This window comes from Ursus maritimus, unplaced genomic scaffold, assembly GCF_017311325.1.
Source record: "Ursus maritimus isolate PB19 unplaced genomic scaffold, ASM1731132v1 scaffold_17, whole genome shotgun sequence".
NCBI lineage: Eukaryota > Metazoa > Chordata > Mammalia > Carnivora > Ursidae > Ursus > Ursus maritimus.
This window is the reverse complement of record NW_024424119.1, coordinates 24,862,467-24,879,787: the sequence shown is the minus strand read 5'-3', so window position 1 is coordinate 24,879,787 and position 17,321 is coordinate 24,862,467. Positions and strand designations below refer to the sequence as shown.

At 40.9% G+C, this 17,321-nt stretch overlaps 1 protein-coding gene across 1 annotated transcript in view; it reads right to left on the bottom strand.

Annotated features, from left to right (window-relative positions):
* Positions 1–17,321, bottom strand: part of LOC121103146 (phospholipid-transporting ATPase FetA-like) — a 41,779-nt gene that overhangs the window by 12,503 nt on the left and 11,955 nt on the right. Inside the window, exon 2 of the mRNA XM_040632327.1 lies at positions 8,924–8,982. Coding sequence (XP_040488261.1) covers positions 8,924–8,982 — 59 coding nt within the window. The remainder of the gene's footprint in view (positions 1–8,923; positions 8,983–17,321) is intronic.

The following is a 17,321-nucleotide window of genomic DNA, read 5'->3' as shown; positions in this document are numbered from 1 at the left end:
CCCTAATTTCTCTCCTCAGTTTCATTGTTTGTGTATAGAATGCAACTGGCTTCTGAAGCACTGATTTTTGTATCCGCCACATTACTGAATTGCTCTATAACTTTTTTTTTTATTAATAATGATTTTTTATTATATTATGTTAGTCACCATACAGTACATCCCGGTTTTGATGTAAGGCTCGAGATTCATTAGTTGTGTATAACACCCATGCACCATGCAATAGTGCCCTCCTTACTACCCATCACCGTCATCCCATTCCCCCCACCCTCCCCTCTGTAGCCCTCAGTTTGTTTCCATAGTCCTGTAGTCTCTATGTTTCTTCCCCTTCTGATTACCCCCTTTCTTATCCCTTTCTTCCCCTACTGATCATTCTAGTTCTTATGTTCCATAGATGAGAGAAATCATATGATAGTTGTCTTCTCTGCTTGACTTATTTCACTAGCATATCTCCTCCAGTCCGTCCATGTTGTAGCAAATGTTAGAGAACTCATTCTTTCTGATTGCTGAGTAATATTCCATTGTATATATGGACCACATCTTAATCCAGTCATCTGTTGCAGGGCATCTGGCTCTTCCACGATTTAGCTATTGTGGACATTGCTGCTATGAACATTGGGGTGCATATGGCCCTTCTCTTCACTACATCTGTATCTTTGAAACCCAGTAGTGCAATGCTGGATCATAGGGTAGCTCTGTTTTTAACTTTTAAGGGACCTCCACACGTTTTCCAGAGTGGTGTACCAACTTGCATTCCCACCAACAATGTAGGAGGGATCCCTTTCTCCACATCCTTCCAACAATTGTTGTTTCTTGCCTTGTCTATTTTGCCATTCTAACTGGCGTAAGGTGGTATCTCAGTGTGGTTTTGATTTGAATTTCCTTGATGGCTAATGATTTTGAACATTTTTCATGTGTCTGTTAGCCATTTGTATGTCTTCATTGGAAAAGTCTGTTCATATCTTCTGCCCATTTTTTGATTTTTTATTTGTTTCTCGTGTATTGAGTTTGAGAAGTTCTTTGTAGATCTTGGATACCAGTCCTTTATCTGTAGTGTCATTTGCAAATATATTCTCCCATTCCGTGGGCTGCCTCTTAGTTTTTCTGACTGTTTCCTTGGATGTGCAGAAACTTTTATCTTGATGAAGTCCCATAAAGTTCATTTTATCTTTTGTTTCTCTTGCCTTTGGGGATGTGTCATGAAAAAGTTGCTTTGGCTGATGTCGAGAGGTTGCTGCCTATGTTCTCCTCTAGAATTTTGATGGATTCCTGTCTCACATCGAGGTCTTTCATCCATTTGGAGTTTATTTTTGTGTATGGTGAGAAGTGGTCAAGTTTCATTCTTTTGCATGTAGCTGTCCAATTTTCCCAGCACCATTTATTGAAGAGACTGTCTTTTCCACGGATGTTTTTTCCTGCTTTATCAAAATTAGTTGCCCAAAGAGCTGAGGGTCCATTTCTGGGCTCTCTATTCTGTTCCATTGGTCTATGTGTCTGTTTTTGTGCCAGTACCATGCTGTCTTTGTGATCACAGCTTTGTAGTACAGCTCGAAATCCGCATTGTGATGCCCCCAGCTTTGTTTTTCCTTTTCAACAGTTCCTTGGAGATTCGGGTCTTTTCTGGTTCCATACAAATTTAAGGACTATTTGTTCCAGTTCTTTGAAAAAGCGTTCGGTATTTTGATCGGGATAGCATTGAAAGTGTAGATTGCTCTGGGTAGCATGGACATTTTAACTATGTTAATTCTTCCGATCCATGAGCATGGAATATCTTTCCATCTTTTATGTCTTCCTCAATGTCTTTTAAGAGTGATTTATAGTTTCTAGAATAAAGGTCCTTACGCTCTGGTTAAGTTAATTCCAAGGTACGTTATGGTTTTGTGCTATTGTAAATGGGATGGATTCCCTTGATTTCTCTTTCTTCGTTCTCGTTATTGTGTACAGAAATGCAACTGATTTCTGAGCATTGATTTTGTATCCGCTCACGTTACTGAATTGCTCTATAACTTCTATAGTTTGGGAGGGCTTCTTTTGGGTTTTCCATATAGAGTATCATGTCAGTCTGCGAAGAGAGACATTTTGACTTCTTCTTTGCGATTTGATACCTTTGATCCTTTTTGTTGTCTGATTGCTGTTGCAAGGACTCCTAGTACTATGTTGAATAATAGTGGCGGAGTGGGCATCCTTGTCGTGTTCCTGATCTTAAGGGAAAGGCTTCCAGCTTTTCCCCATTGAGAATAATATTTGCTGTAGGCTTTTCATAGATGGCTTTTATGAGTTGAGAAATGTACCTTCTATTCCTACACTCTGAAGGGTTTTAATCAGAAAGGATGCTGTATTTTGTCAAATGCTTTTCTGCATCGATTGAGAGGATCATATGGTTCTTTTGAGTCTTTTCTTGTTGATATGATGTATCACGCTGATTGATTTGCAATATTGAACCACTTGCAGTCCCAGGATGAATCCCACTTGGTCATGTGGATAATCCTTTTAATGTACTGTTGGATCTATTAGCTAGTATCTTGTTGAGAATTTTGGCTAGCTCCATATTCATTCAGGGATATCGGTCTGTAATTCTCCTTTTGTGGGGGTCTTTGCCTGGTTTTGGGATCAAGGTATATACTGGCCTCATAGAATGAGTTTGGTAGCTTTCCTTCTGTTTCTATTTTTTGAAATAGCTTTTGTTTATTTTGAATGTTTGGTAGAATTCTCCAAGAAGTCCGCCTGGATCTCTTGTATTTGGGGTTGTTTATCACTGACTTCAATTCTCTTCATAATTAATGGATCTGTTTAAAAATCAATTTCTTCTCTGTTTCAATCTTGGTAGTTTATAGGTTTCCAGGAAGGATTCCATTTCTTTCCAAGCGTTATGTTTAATTACATGATAAGCTGTTGATAAAATTTCTAATGATCCTTCCATATTTCATTGGTGTTGGTGTGACCTCTCCCCTTTCATTCATAATTTTAATAATCTGGTCCTTTCTCTATTCTTTTGATAAGTCTTGGCCAGTGGCTTCAATCTTATTATTCTTTCAAGAACTGTCAGCTTCTAGTTCTGTTGATCTGTTCAACGTATCTCCTGGTTTTGCTAATGATTGATTCTCACTTTGATCTTTGATCAACTGCTTCCTCTGTGCGTGGTTGAGCCTGTCCTCGTTGCTGTTCCAGATCGCTTCTTGAGGTGAGAATATAAAAACTGCATTTTAGATTTTTTCTATTCTTTGGTGAAGGCTTGATGGCTATGTATTTTCCCTAGACTGCCTTTTGCAGTATCCCATAGGTTTTGGACCATGTTGTATTTTTCATTCTATGTTGGTCTCCATAAATTGTTTAATATTGATTTTTGTAATTTCCTGAGTTTATCGAGTATTCCTTGAGCAGGATGGTTCTTAGTCTCCAAAGTGTTTGAGTTTCTTCCAAATTTTTCCTTGTGGATTGATTCCAATTTCAACAGCTGTGGTCTGAGAATATGCAGGGATAATTTCAGTCTTTTGGTATCGGGTTGAGACTCTGTTTTGTGCCCAGTAACTATGGTCTCTTCTTGGAGAAATGTTCCATGGGCATTGAATAGAATGAGTATTCTGTTGTTCTGGGGTGTAGTGTTCTATTATATCTAAGAGGTCCACTCTGCGTCAGTATTGGATTCCAAAAGCCTTTGATTCTTGTTGATTTTCTGCTTAGGGTGTTCTGTCTTTCTGATAGTGGAGTGTCGAGGTCCCTACTATTAATGTATTTTTATCTATATGTCTCTTTTATTCTGGTTAAGAGTTGGCTTGTGTATCTTGCTGCTCCCCTGTTGGGGGCATATATATTTATAATTGTCATATCCACTTGTTGAATACTTCCTTTAAGAATAATATAGCTCCTTCTGCATCTCTAACTATAGTCTGTAGTTTAAAAATCCAATTTATTTTGATATGAGAATTGCTACCCCAGCTTTCTTTGAGGTCCATTTGCGTGAAAGATGGTATCACCCATCCCCTTACTCTCAGTCTGAATGCATCTTTTGGGTTCGAAATGAGTCTCTTGTAGACAGCAAATGGATGGGTCATTTCTTTTATCCACCTTGCAACCTCTGTGGCTTGAAACCAGAATTTAAACCATTAATGTTCAGGCTGAGTACTGAGAGATATGCTTTTAATTCTGCCATGTTGTCAGTAAAGTCTTTGTTTGTATTGGCTGTGACTTTCTGTTTGTATCACTTTGGGGCCTTACTTTATAGAACCCCCGTAATACCTCCTGTGGGGCTGGTTTCGTGGTTACGAAATTGGCTAGTGACTGCCGATTCTGAAATGTCTTTATTTCTCCATCAATTCTGAATGACAGCCTAAGGGATGGCTAAAGGATCCTTGGCTGCATGTTTTTCTCTGAAAGAGCTTTAAAAATGCTCCCCAACCCTTTCTCTCTATTCCAGGTCTGTGTAGACAGGTCTGGATACCCCTGATGCCTTTGCCTTGGTATCGAGAAATTTCTTTCTTGCCCTGGCCGTCAATACTGTATCCTTGGATCTCATATTTGCGCAGTTGCACTATGACGTGACGTGGTGTAGGTCTGTCATGGTTGAGCTTGGAAGGGGTCCTCTGCCTCTTGGACACGAATTTTTGTTTCTTGCTAGATTAGGGAAGTTTTCAGCTACAATTTGTTCAAATATCTCTTCTAGACCTCTGTTTTTCTCCACTCCCCTCGGGATGCCGATGATTCTAACATTGGATCGCTTGAGCGCCAGGCCACTGCAAATAGTACCATTCGTGGGCGTGATTTTTTAAGATTCATCTTTCTATTTTTTTATTTTTTCCTCTATTAACCCATCCTCCAATTCACTAACCCTTTCCTCCGTCTCTGGGACTCTGGTCGTCAGAGCCTCTAGTTTTGCCTGCATTTGGCTCATAGAATTTTTAATTTCTGTCAAATCGCTCTCATTTCCCTCTTAGGGATTGTATATTCTCAGTAATATTTTTCCTGAATACTTTTTTCAAGTCTACTCATTATCTTGACCATTGTTACTCTGAATTCCATTTCTTGATAATTTGGTTACATCCATATCTCGTTACTTCTGTAGCAGAGGCCACTGACTCACTGTCTTTTCTTGCTTGGGGGCTCCTCTTGTCATTCTGATGAAGAGAGGTTGATGGGGTTTCCAGAGCCCAAAATTATTGACTGGGTCCCAGGTCGTGCCTCTTGTTTTATAGGGATCTTAGAGATGTGGGCTTCTTTTCTTAAAGATTTTATTTATTTACTTATCTAGAGAGGGAGACAGACAGTCAGCAAGAACGAAACAGAAGCAGGAGTGAGCAGAGGAAGAAGCAGGCTCCCAGCGGAGGTTGCCGATGAGGGACTCCTTTCCGGGAACGCTCGGGATCACGCCCTAAGCCGAAGACAGGCTAATCGATCTGCCCACCCAGGCGCTCCAGCTGTGGTTTTTGATTTTTCAGCCTGCCTTCTGTGTTCTGGGGAGGGGCCTGTCCGCGCCGATACTCAGGCAACCCTGTTTGGTTAGAGTCTCTGTGTCCTGCCCAGAGGGGATGGGGATGGAAGCACCTCTGAGCCGGCTATTTCCAGGCTTTTGTTCTCTGGCGGTTTTCTGGCGGCCGGCTATGCCTTCTGGAGGGTCAGAGCAGCAGAGGCTGCATTGTCGCAGAACAGAGGGATTGCGGCCATTCTCCACTGATGTTCTGGCCACTTTAACTCTGTTCAGCTACTGTTGGTGCTGCTCAACCCTGCGGGCGTCTCCGGGATGTGCGCAATACCAACTCGGGCGGTAACTCTGCCCTCACTTCCAGGGCCGGCGCGCTTCTGTCCTTTGTCGTTCAATGCCGCCAGCCACCGGCCACCCCGCCTCGTCCTTTGTGTTTCTAACCGCCAGCCACCGGCGCCCTGCGCGCCTCGGGTCTCCCGGCTCAGTCTATGCCCGGTGAGCACACCTCGATTCCGAGTTCTTCGTGAGAAGCCTGGTGGCGCGCAGCACCCGGCTTCAGGGTCTCTAGTCTGTCTGCTTTCAGGGTGCCGATCAGGAGTCCGCCCGCTCCCCGTGCAGGTGGCCCGCCAGCCGCCAGCTGCCTCCAGGCGCTCCGGGAGTTCCCGGTCTCAGTCTGGATCCGCGTGACGCCACCGTGGAATTCCGGTGTTCGGAGATGCCTGGTGGCGCTGCTCACGGCCTCACCGGTCCTCAGTCCGCCTCTCGCGGGTGCTCCTCTGTGTGTCCGCCCCGTCCCCAGCAGGTGGCTGCTGCCGCTCGGCACCCGGAAACGCGCGGCTCACTTCTCCAATGAAGACATACAAATGGCTAACAGACATATGAAAAAGTGTTCAAAATCATTAGCCATCAGGGAAATTCAAATCAAAACCACACTTAGATACCACCTTACACCAGTTAGAATGGCAAAAATTGACAAGGCAGGAAACAACAAATGTTGGAGAGGATGTGGAGAAAGGGGATCCCTCCTACATTGTTGGTGGGAATGCAAGTTGGTACAGCCACTTTGGAAAACAGTGTGGAGGTCCCTTAAAAAGTTAAAAATTGAGCTACCCTATGATCCAGCAATTGCACTACTGGGTATTTACCCCAAAGATACAGACGTAGTGAAGAGAAGGGCCATATGCACCCCAATGTTCATAGCAGCATTGTCCACAACAGCTAAATCGTGGAAGGAGCCGAGACGCCCTTCAACAGGTGACTGGATTAAGAAGATGTGGTCCATATATACAATGGATTATCACTCATCCATCAAAAAGAATGATTTCTTAACATTTGCTGCAACATGGGCGGGACTGGAGGAGATACTGCTAAGTGAAATAAGTCAAGCAGAGAAAGACAAGTATCATATGGTTTCACTCATTTATGGAACATAAGAAGTAGGAAGATCTGTAGGAGAAGAAAGGGAAGAAGAAAGGGGGGGTAAACAGAAGGGGGGAAGGAACCATAAGAGACTATGGACTCTGGGAAACAAACTGAGGGCTTCAGAGGGGAGGGGGATGGGGGAATGGGATGGGCTAGTGATGGGTGTTGAGGAGGGCACGTATTGCATGGTGCATTTGGTGTTGTATGCAAGTAATGAATCATGGAACTTTACATCAAAAACTAGGGATGTACTGTATGGTGACTAACATAATATAATAAAAAATACTATAAAATTGAAAAAAAAAACTGGTCACATAAACGATGCTAAATCTACATAGAAAATACTATGCAGGTGAAAAAAGAAAAGGAAAAAGCTATTATGAAAACATCTCCAGGACATATTGTTAAGGTTCAGAACAGTTTAAGAAAGTGGCTTTGCTCTAATTACACAAAGAAGCACTGATGAATACACAAGAAAGTAACAAGAGTAATTCCCTATAGGGAGCAGAGGTGGGGAAGGATGGGTGCTGGAGTATGAATTTTTTTTTTTTAAAGATTTTATTCACTCATTTGACAGAGAGAGAGACAGCCAGCGAGAGAGGGAACACAAGCAGGGGGAGTGGGAGAGGAAGAAGAAGGCTCCCAGTGGAAGAGCCTGACGTGGGGCTTGATCCCAGAACCCCAGGATCATGCCCTGAGCCGAAGGCAGATGCTCAATGACTGAGCCACCCAGGCGCCCCTGGAGTATGAATTTTAAATATACATCTTTTTATGAGTTATTAATAAATAAGTGAAAATGAACAATCTAATAGAAAATGGGCAAAAAAGTAGTTTCCATACAAAGAAATACAGAAGGTTAATTAACATGAAAAGATTATTGAACTCACTTGAAATTAAGGAAAGATAAATAACAAAATATCGTTTTTCATTCTAGAGCCTGGCAAAGATGAAAAAGATTGATAATACCTAGTCTGGCAGCAGTATGGAAAAATGAGCAGTCTCTACTGTAGGTAGAAATATAAACAGATATAATCTTTTTAGAGGGAAGTCTGGCAATATGCATCACAATTTTTAATGTGTTTTCCCTTTGATCCAGCCAATTCACTTCTAGGAAATTCTCATATATTCACACAAGTGGCACCTGGGTAGCTCAGTCTGTTAAGTGTCCAAATCTTGGTTTCTGCTCAGGTCATGACTTTGGGGGCCTGAGATAGAACCCTGCATTGGGCTCTCCACTCAGCAGGGAGTCTTCTCCCTTCCCCCCGCCCCCTCCTCCCACTCTTGCACTTTTTCTCTCTCTCTAAAACAAAATTATCTTTTAGAAAAGATATATTCACACAAATGTGACAAAATTCATGATTAATGGTGTTCATTCAGAACCATTTATCACAGCAAAACACTGGAGACTATTTTTTGGAGGGGGCATCTGGATATGAATGGAAACATTTTATTTCATTTTGTTTTATTTTATTAAGGTTTATTTATTTATTTTAGAAAGAGAGAGAATGTGCGTGTGTGAGCCAGGGGAGGGGCAGAAAGAGAGGGAGAGAGAAAATCTCAAGCAGACTCGGCCCTGATGTGGAGATGATCTCACGACCCCAAGATCATGACCTCAGCCAAAACCAAAAGTCGGACGTTTAACTGACTGAGCCACCCAGGCACCCCTGAATGGACACATTTTAAATGTTCATCAATAGGAGACTGATAAAATAAATTAAGGTATATTGAAAACAGTGGAAAACCATGCCACTGTTAGATCTGTATGTATTGTCACAGACGTCGAAGTGGAAAAAAAAACTGTTCAACTATGACTTCATTTGTGCAAGAAAAAGCTACAGTATCTCTTTTCTGGAAGTTATATATGAAACTCAAAATCTGAGATATATTCCCTCCTGAGCTAGGTCACTAGAATTAATTTTGGTTTCTGAGCCCCCACTATACCAGCCGTCATTGTATAGGAGCTTGAAAGAAAGCAGAACCTACGTTGTAGGATCTACATCTACAATGAATTCCTGCCCCACTCACAAAGGGGAATATTAGAGGAGAACACCAGCCCCCTTCTGAAGTAACTAGAGGCCTGATACTCACAGGATATCCAAATTTAGAGTTGAGTTCTCTGCTGTTGGCTTGCAGATATCTCACTTGTTCTGCAAAGAGGAGAGAAATGTTGAGAAGGATAACCCTCTATAGATCAGCCTGGGATGCCGGCTGCTAGTAAAGACTTCACTAGATCTTCAGCTTTCTCACTGAGGAGGATTATGTCTACAAATGGGATTTTTGTCTCTATTCCAAGAATCAAGAAATACAATAAAAATGGAAATCCGCAAGTGTTAAAGCTTTCTGGAGGCAATAGGACAAGAAACTTTTGAGGAGTTTTGTGCCATGAATGTCTCTAGTAATTCTAGATTATGTCTCCACAGACAACAGGATAGCTGTACCAACATTACTGCTAAACACAGAAATCCAGCCCTCTCCAATTAGTCAATCCCAGCACCTTATTTTAAAGTACTTGAGGTTCTTTCCAAAGCAGCTTTTCCTAAACTGGCTTAATGAAATTTAAATCCATAAATCATTATTAGTCATCTATTGTACAGAGGCCAATGTATTTGATCCTGTGGGGGGATAAAAAGATGAGTAAGACACAGTCCCTGACTTCAAAGGACCTGCAGTTTAGTAGGAGTGAGCCTGATAACTATAAACATGACAAAACCATCACATCAAAGCACATAGGTGTTATGAACTATTACAAATAGTGAGCCCATTATTGTGTTATGAAAAATCTTTTTTTATGTATTTCTATTTTTTAAAACTTTTAAAATTTAAATTCATTTAATGAACATATAATGTATTATTGGTTTCAGAGGTATAGGCCTATGATTCATCAGTTTTATATAATACCCAGTGCTCATTACATCATATGCCCTCCTTAATGTCCATCACCCAATGACCCCATCCCTTCACCTCCTCCCCTCCAGCAACCCTCAGTTTGTTTCCTGATTAAGAGTCTCTTACAGTTTGTCTCCCTCTCTGGTTTCATCTTACTGTATTTTTTCCTCTCTTCCCCTATGATCCTCTGTTTTGTTTCTTAAATTCACATATCAGTGAGATCACATGATAATTGTCTTTCTCTGATTGACTAATTTCACTTGGCATAATACCCTCTAATTCCATCCACGTCATTGCAAATGGCAAGATTTCATTTTTTGATGGCTGCATAATATTCCATTGTATGTATATACCACATCTTCTTTATCCATTCATCTGTCAATGGACACCTGGGCTCTTTACATATTTTGGCTATTGTGGACACTGTTGCTATAAACATTGGGGTGCAGGTGCCCTTTCGGGTCACAATATTTAAATTCTTTGGATAAATATCTAGTAGTGCAATTGCTGGGTTGGAGGGTTGGAGGTTAGTTTATTTTTAACTTTTTGAGGAAACTTCATACTGTTTTCCAGAGTGGCTGCACCAGCTTGCATTCCCACCAACAGTGTAAGAGGGTTCCTCTTTCTCCACATCCTCGCCAATATCCTTTGTTTCCTGAGTTGTTAATTTTAGCCATTCTGACCAGTGTGAGGTGGTATCTCATTGTGGTTTTGATCTGTATTTCCCTGATGCCAACTGACGTTGAGCATTTTTTCATATGTCTATTGGCCATCTGTATGTCTTCTTTGGAGAAATGTCTGTTCATGTCTTCTGCCCATTTCTTAACTAGATTTTTTTAATTTTTGGGGTGTTGAGTTTGGTAAATTCTTTATAGATTTTGCATTAGCCCTTTATCTGACAAGTCATTTGCAAATATCTTCTCCCATCCCACAGGCTGCCCTTTAGTTTTGTTGACTCTTTCCTTTGTTGTGCAAAAGTTTTTTATCCTGATGATCCAAGGGTTCGTTTTTGCTTTTTTCCCCTTGCCTTTGGAGATATGTCTATCAAGAAGTTGCTGTGGCTGAGGTCAGAGAGCTTGCTGCCTGTGTTCTCCTCTAGGATTTAGATGGATTCCTGTCTCACATTTAGGTCTTTCATCCAGTTTGAGTCTGTTTTTGTGTATGGTGTAAGGAAATTCATTCTTCTGCGTGTGGCTGTCCAATTTTCCCAACACCATTTGTTGAAGAGACAATCTCTTTTCCATTGGATATTCTTTCTTGCTTTGTTGAAGATTAGTTGACCATAGTGTTGAGGGTCCATTTCTGCGTTCTCCATTCTATTCCATTGATCTATGTGTATGTTTTTGTGCCAGTACCATACTGTCTTGATGATTACAGCTTTGTAATAGACCTTGAAGTCTGGAATTGTGATGCCCCCAGCTTTGGTTTTCCCTTCAACATTCCTTTGGCTATTTGGGGTCTTTTCTTGTTCCAAACAAATTTTAGGATTGTTTGTTCCAGCTCTGTGAAAAATGCTGATAGTATTTTGATAGGCATTGCACTGAATGTAGAGATTGCTTTGGGTAGCATAGACATTTTAACGATATTTGTTCTTCCCATCCATGAGTTTTTCCATTTCTTTGTATCTTCCTCAATTTCTTTCATAAGTGTTCTATAGTTTTCAGAGTACAGATCCTTTACCTCTTTGGTTAGGTGTATTCCTAGGTATCTTATGGTTTTTGGTGCAATTGTAAGTGGGATCGATTCCTTGATTTCACTTTCTTCTGTCTCATTGTTAAGTGTATAGAAATGCAACTGACTTCTGTGCATTGATTTGATATCCTGTGACTTTGCCGAATTTCTTATCAGTTCTAGCAATTTTTTGGTGGTGTCTTTTGGGTTTTCTACATAGAATATCATGTCATCTGCGAAGCATGAAAATTTGACCTCTTCTTTGCCCAGCTGGATGCCTTTTCTTTTTATTGTCTGATTTCTGAGGCTATGACTTCCCGTACTTGTTGAAAAACAGTGGGGAAGGTGGACATCCCTGTCATGTTCCTGATATTGGGGGGAAAGCTCTCAGTTTTTCTCCATTGAGAATGATATTTGCTGTGGGTCTTTTGTATATGGCTTTTATGATGTTGAGGTATGTTCCCTCTATTCTTGCACAATGGAGAGTTTTTATCAAGAAAGGATGCTGTATTTTGTCAAATGCCTTTTCTGCATCTATTCACAAGATCATATGGTTCTTGTCCTTTCTTTTATTAATATGTATATCACATTGATTAATTTGCAAATGTTGAACCATCCTGGTAGCCCAGGAACAAATCCTGCTTGGTCATGGTGAATAATCCTTTTAATGTACTGTTGGATCCTATTAGTTAGTATCTTGGTAAGAATTTTTGCATCCATGTTTATCAGGGATATTGGTCTGTAATTCTCCTTTTTGTGGGGGCCTTTGTCTGGTTTTGGGATCAAGGTAATGCTGGCTTCATAGAATGAGTTTGGAAGTTTTCTTTCCATTTCTATTTTCTTTCTTTCTTTTTTTTATTTTGTTAAAGCTTTTAAATTCTTTTTTTTAATAATAATATTTTTATTATATTATGTTATTCACCATACAGTACATCCCTGGTCTTTGATGTAAAGTTCGATGATTCATTAGTTGCGTATAACACCCAGTGCACCATGCAATATGTGCCCTCCTTACTACCCACCACCAGCCTATCCCATTCCCCCACCCTCCTCCCCTCTGAAGCCCTCAGTTTGTTTTTCAGAGTCCATAGTCTCTCATGCTTCATTCCCCCTTCTGATTACCCCCCCACCTGGAATATTTTCAGAAAAATAGGTATTATTTCTTCTTCAACTGTTTGGTAGAATTCCTCTGTGAAGCCCTGGGAATATGGCCCTGGACTCTGTTTGTTGGGAGATTTTTTGATTACTGATTCAATTTCTTTGCTGGTTATGGGTGTGTCCAGGTTTTTTACTTCCTCCTGTTTCAGTTTTGGTAGTTTATATGTCTCTAGGAATGCGTCCATTTCTTCCAGATTGCCTAATTTGTTGGCATACAGTTGCTCATAATATGTTCTTATAATTGTTTGTATTTCTTCAGTGTTGGTTGTGATCTCTCCTCTTTCATTCATGGTTTTATTTATTTGGGTCCCTTCTCTTTTCTGTTTGATAAGTCTGGCAAGGGGTTTATCAATTTTATTAATTCTTTCAAAGAACCAACTCCTAGTTTCATTGATCTCTTCTGTTCTCTTTATTTCTATATCATTGATTTCTGCCCTAATCTTTATTATTTCTACTCTCCTGCTGGATTTAGGCTTTATTTGCTGTTCTTTCTCCAGCTCCTTTAGGGGTAAGGTTAGGTTGTGTATTTGAGACTTTATTTCTTGAGGAAGGCCTGTATTGATATATACTTCCCTTTTAGGAGGGCCTTTGCTGCATCCCAAAGGTTTTGAATAGCTGTATTTTCATTTTCATTTGCTTCCATGCATTTTAATTTTTTTAACTTTTAAAAAAGATTTTATTTATTTATTTGACAAAGAGAGAGAGAACACAAGTGGGGGGAGCAGCAGGCAAGGGAAAGGGAGAAGCAGACTCCCCACTGAGCAAGGAGCCTGATGTGGGGCTTGATACTAGGACCCTGAGATCATGACCTGAGCTGAAGGCAGATACTTAACTAACTGAGCCACCAGGCACCCCAAGCTTCCATGTATTTTTTTTTTTTTAAGATTTTATTTATTTATTTGACAGAGATAGAGACAGCCAGCGAGAGAGGGAACACAAGCAGGGGGAGTGGGAGAGGAAGAAGCAGGCTCATAGCAGAGGAGCCTGATGTGGGGCTCGATCCCATAACGCCGGGATCACGCCCTGAGCCAAAGGCAGATGCCCAACTGCTGTGCCACCCAGGCGCCCCTCCATGTATTTTTAAAATTCTTAATTTCCTGGTTGACCCATTCATTCTTTAGTAGGATGTTCTTTAACCTCCACGTATTTGTGATCCTTCCAAATTTTTTCTTGTGGTTGACTTCAAGTTTTATAGCATTTTGGTCTGAAAATATGCATGGTATGACCTCAATCTTTTTGTACTGGTTGAGACCTGATTTGTGACCTAGTATGTGATCTATTCTGGAAAATGTTCCACGTCACTTGAGAAGAATGTGTATTCTGCTGCTTTAGGATGAAATGCTTTGAATATATCTGTTAAGTCCATCTGGTTCAGTGTGTCATTCAAAGCCCTTGTTTCTTTGTTGATCTTCCACTTAGATGATCTGTCCATTGCTGTGAGTGCTATGAAAGTCCCCTACTATTATTGTATTATTATCAATGAGTTTCTTTTTTCTTTCTTTTTTTCAAAGATTTTATTTATTTATTTATTTGACAGAGATAGACAGCCAGCGAGAGAGGGAACACAAGCAGGGGGAGTGGGAGAGGAAGAGGCAGGCTCCCAGCAGAGGAGCCTGATGTGGGGCTTGATCCCAGAACACCAGGATCAGGTCCTGAGCCAAAGGCAGACGCCTAATGACTGAGCCACCCAGGTGCCCCATCAATGAGTTTCTTTAATTTTGTTATTAATTGGTTTATATATTTGGTTGCTCTCAAGTTAGGGGCATAAATATTTACAATTGTTAGAGCTTCTTGTTGGATAGATCCTTTTATTATGATATAGTGTCCTTCTTCATCTCTTATTGCAATCTTTGGTTTAAAATCTAGTTTGATTTGATGCGACTGAATTTCAAAACTCCAAATTTTATGGATTCCTATGCCACAGACCTGGGATGTTCCTCCCAGGGAAGAAAGGAGGGTCTCACTACCTTCTGCCTTTTGCTGGACCCCTCCCAGGGAAGTGTTTGCATGACCATGCAGCAGTTCAGAGTTTATGGCAACATAGAGCAGAAAGCCAGCACCTAGGCTTGCTGTTCAGCTGGCTTCCCACTCCTATGTTGGGAACTCTGCCCCACTCAGGCATCCCCCATTCTTCTTCTGACCCTGGGGATCCTGAGACCATGCTGGCACACCTGGGATACTGCCCTGCTTTGCCACCTAAGCACCTTTAAGCCAGGACATCCCTCACTGTAGCAGACTTCTAAGAGTTCCAATTTTGACTCCGTTGTTTATAATACTTTGCAGTAGCCTCTGTAAGCAGACTTCCTCCTCTCTGCCATATCTTCAGCTATATCACCCCTGATTCATCTCTGGAATTCCTACCTTCCAAAAGGTGGTCTCTTTTCTACTAGTAGACTTGCAGCATTTCTTTTCTCAGATCTCTGATTGATTTATCAGGTGTTCAGAATGATTTGATAACTATCTAGCTGTATTTGAAGGACAAGACTTAGGGTCCCCTACTCCTTGGCTATCTTACCTCCCCCTCTCCACTTTTTTTTTTTTTTTAAAGAGACGGGGGTAGAGGGGAGGATCTTAAGCAGGGCCTACACCTAGCATGGAGCCCGATGCAGGGCTTGATCTCACAACCCTGAGATCATGACCTGAGCCGATATCAAGAGTCAGATGCTTAACCAACTGGGCCCCCCCGGTACCCCTAGATCATGTAATTTTTAATACAGGATAGCAAGTCTTCTTTTTAAAAGTTTTCTTGGCTCTTCTTGTTTATTTTCTCTTCTAGGTAAACTTCAGAATACTCTGTTTTGTCCAGTTTCCTCAAGATTGAAAGGCAGAGCTACCTCCCATGAGAGAAACAGTCAGGTCTGGGAAACTACATTGCATTTCTCAGGAGAATAAGATGATAGACTTTTTAAATAGTTTTTATTTTAATTCCAGTTAGTTAATATGCAGTGTTATATTCATTTCAGGTATACAATACAGTGATTAAACAATTCCATAAATCACCCAATGCTCATCACACCAAGTGCCCTCCTTAATCCCCCTCACCAATTTTACCCATCCCCCCACCCACCTCCCCTCTGGTAACCATCAGTTTGTTCTCTGTATTTAAGAGTCTGTTGCTTGGTTTCTCTCTCTTTTCCCCTTTGCTCATTTTTGTTTCTTAAATTCCACATATGAGTGAAATCATATGGTATTTGTCTATCTCTGACTTATTTTGCTTAGTATGTCTGGTTCCATCCATGTCATTACAAATGGCCAAGATTTCATTGTTTTTTATGGCTGAGTAATATTCCATTGTATATGTATACCACATCTTCTTTATTTGTTCATCAATTGATGGACACTTGGGCTACTTCCATATCTTGGCTATTGTAAAAAATGCTGCTATAAACACAGGGGTGCATGTATTCCTTTGGACTGGTGTTTTTGTATTCTTTGGGTTAATAGCTAGCACTGCAATTGCTGGATTGTAGGATAGTTCTATGCCCCCCCCCTTATTTATTTATTAAAGATTTTATTTATTTATTTGAGAGAGCGAGCATGAGAGAGGGGAGGGTGAGAGTGAGAAGCAGACTCCCTGCTGAGCAGGGAGACCAATACAGGACTTGATCCTGGGACTCCAGGATCATGACCTGAACCGAAGGCAGTTGCTCAACCAACTGAGCCACCCAGGCGTTCCCCTCCCCCCTTTTCAAAGTAGGTTCCATATCCAGCGGAGAGCCTAATGTGGGGCTTGACCTCATGACCCTGAGATCAAAACCTGAGCCGAGATCAAGTGTTGGACACTTAAATAGGAAGATCGGTAGGAGAAGGAAGGGAAGAATGAAGGGGGGGGGTAAGCAGGAGGGGGAATGAACCATGAGAGACTGTGGACTCCGGGAAACAAACTGAGAGCTTCAGAGGGGAGGGGGATGGGGGATTAGGATAGGCCAGTGATGGGTATTAAGGAGGGCACATATTGCATGGTGCACTGTGTGTTATATGCAAATAATGAATCATGGAACATTGCATCAAAAACTGGGGATGTACTGTATGGTGACTAATATAACAAAATAAAAATTATTAAAAAAATAAAATTAAATAAAATTAAAAAAAAAAAGAGTTGGACACTTAACTGACTGAGCCACCTAGATGCCCCAGGGTAGTTCTGTTTTTAACTTTGAGGAACCTCCATACCGTTTTCTAGAGTGACTAGACCAGTTTGCATTCCTACCAACAGTGTACAAGGATTCCTTTTTCTCCATATCCTTGCCAACACCTGTTGTTTAGATCATAGACTTTTAAAAAATAGCTAAAGAGATGATAAGGCAATGATAAGGCAGGGACTTTAATGGTTCTTCCAGTAATCTCTGTTCTTCCTCTGGCCAAAAATTGCTAAACATCATAAAGTCATAACATGAGTAAATTTCTTATAGAAAATACCTAAGGAGCCAAAGTCTACATATTGGGCAGTACAAAAATAGAGAATTATGAGGAAGTTCAGGGATCAGCACACATTATAGGAAAGGTGAAACTGGGATGTTTAATTACTTTTACCCCACGATTTGAGAGATTATACAGATTAAGTGGGATGGAGTTGACGTTTTTGCACTATTAGTCCCCCACTTAGTGACATACTATATATCCCTGTGAGGAAGATAGAGAGTTGTTGGTGTATCCCTGGGAAACAACTCTTTTATGCATTATTATGATCGTGTCTGTATAGCTAACTTTGCTAGCAATACATATGAGTCTTCCTTGGGCTAGGTTTATGATCCAGCTATGCACCTTCTAG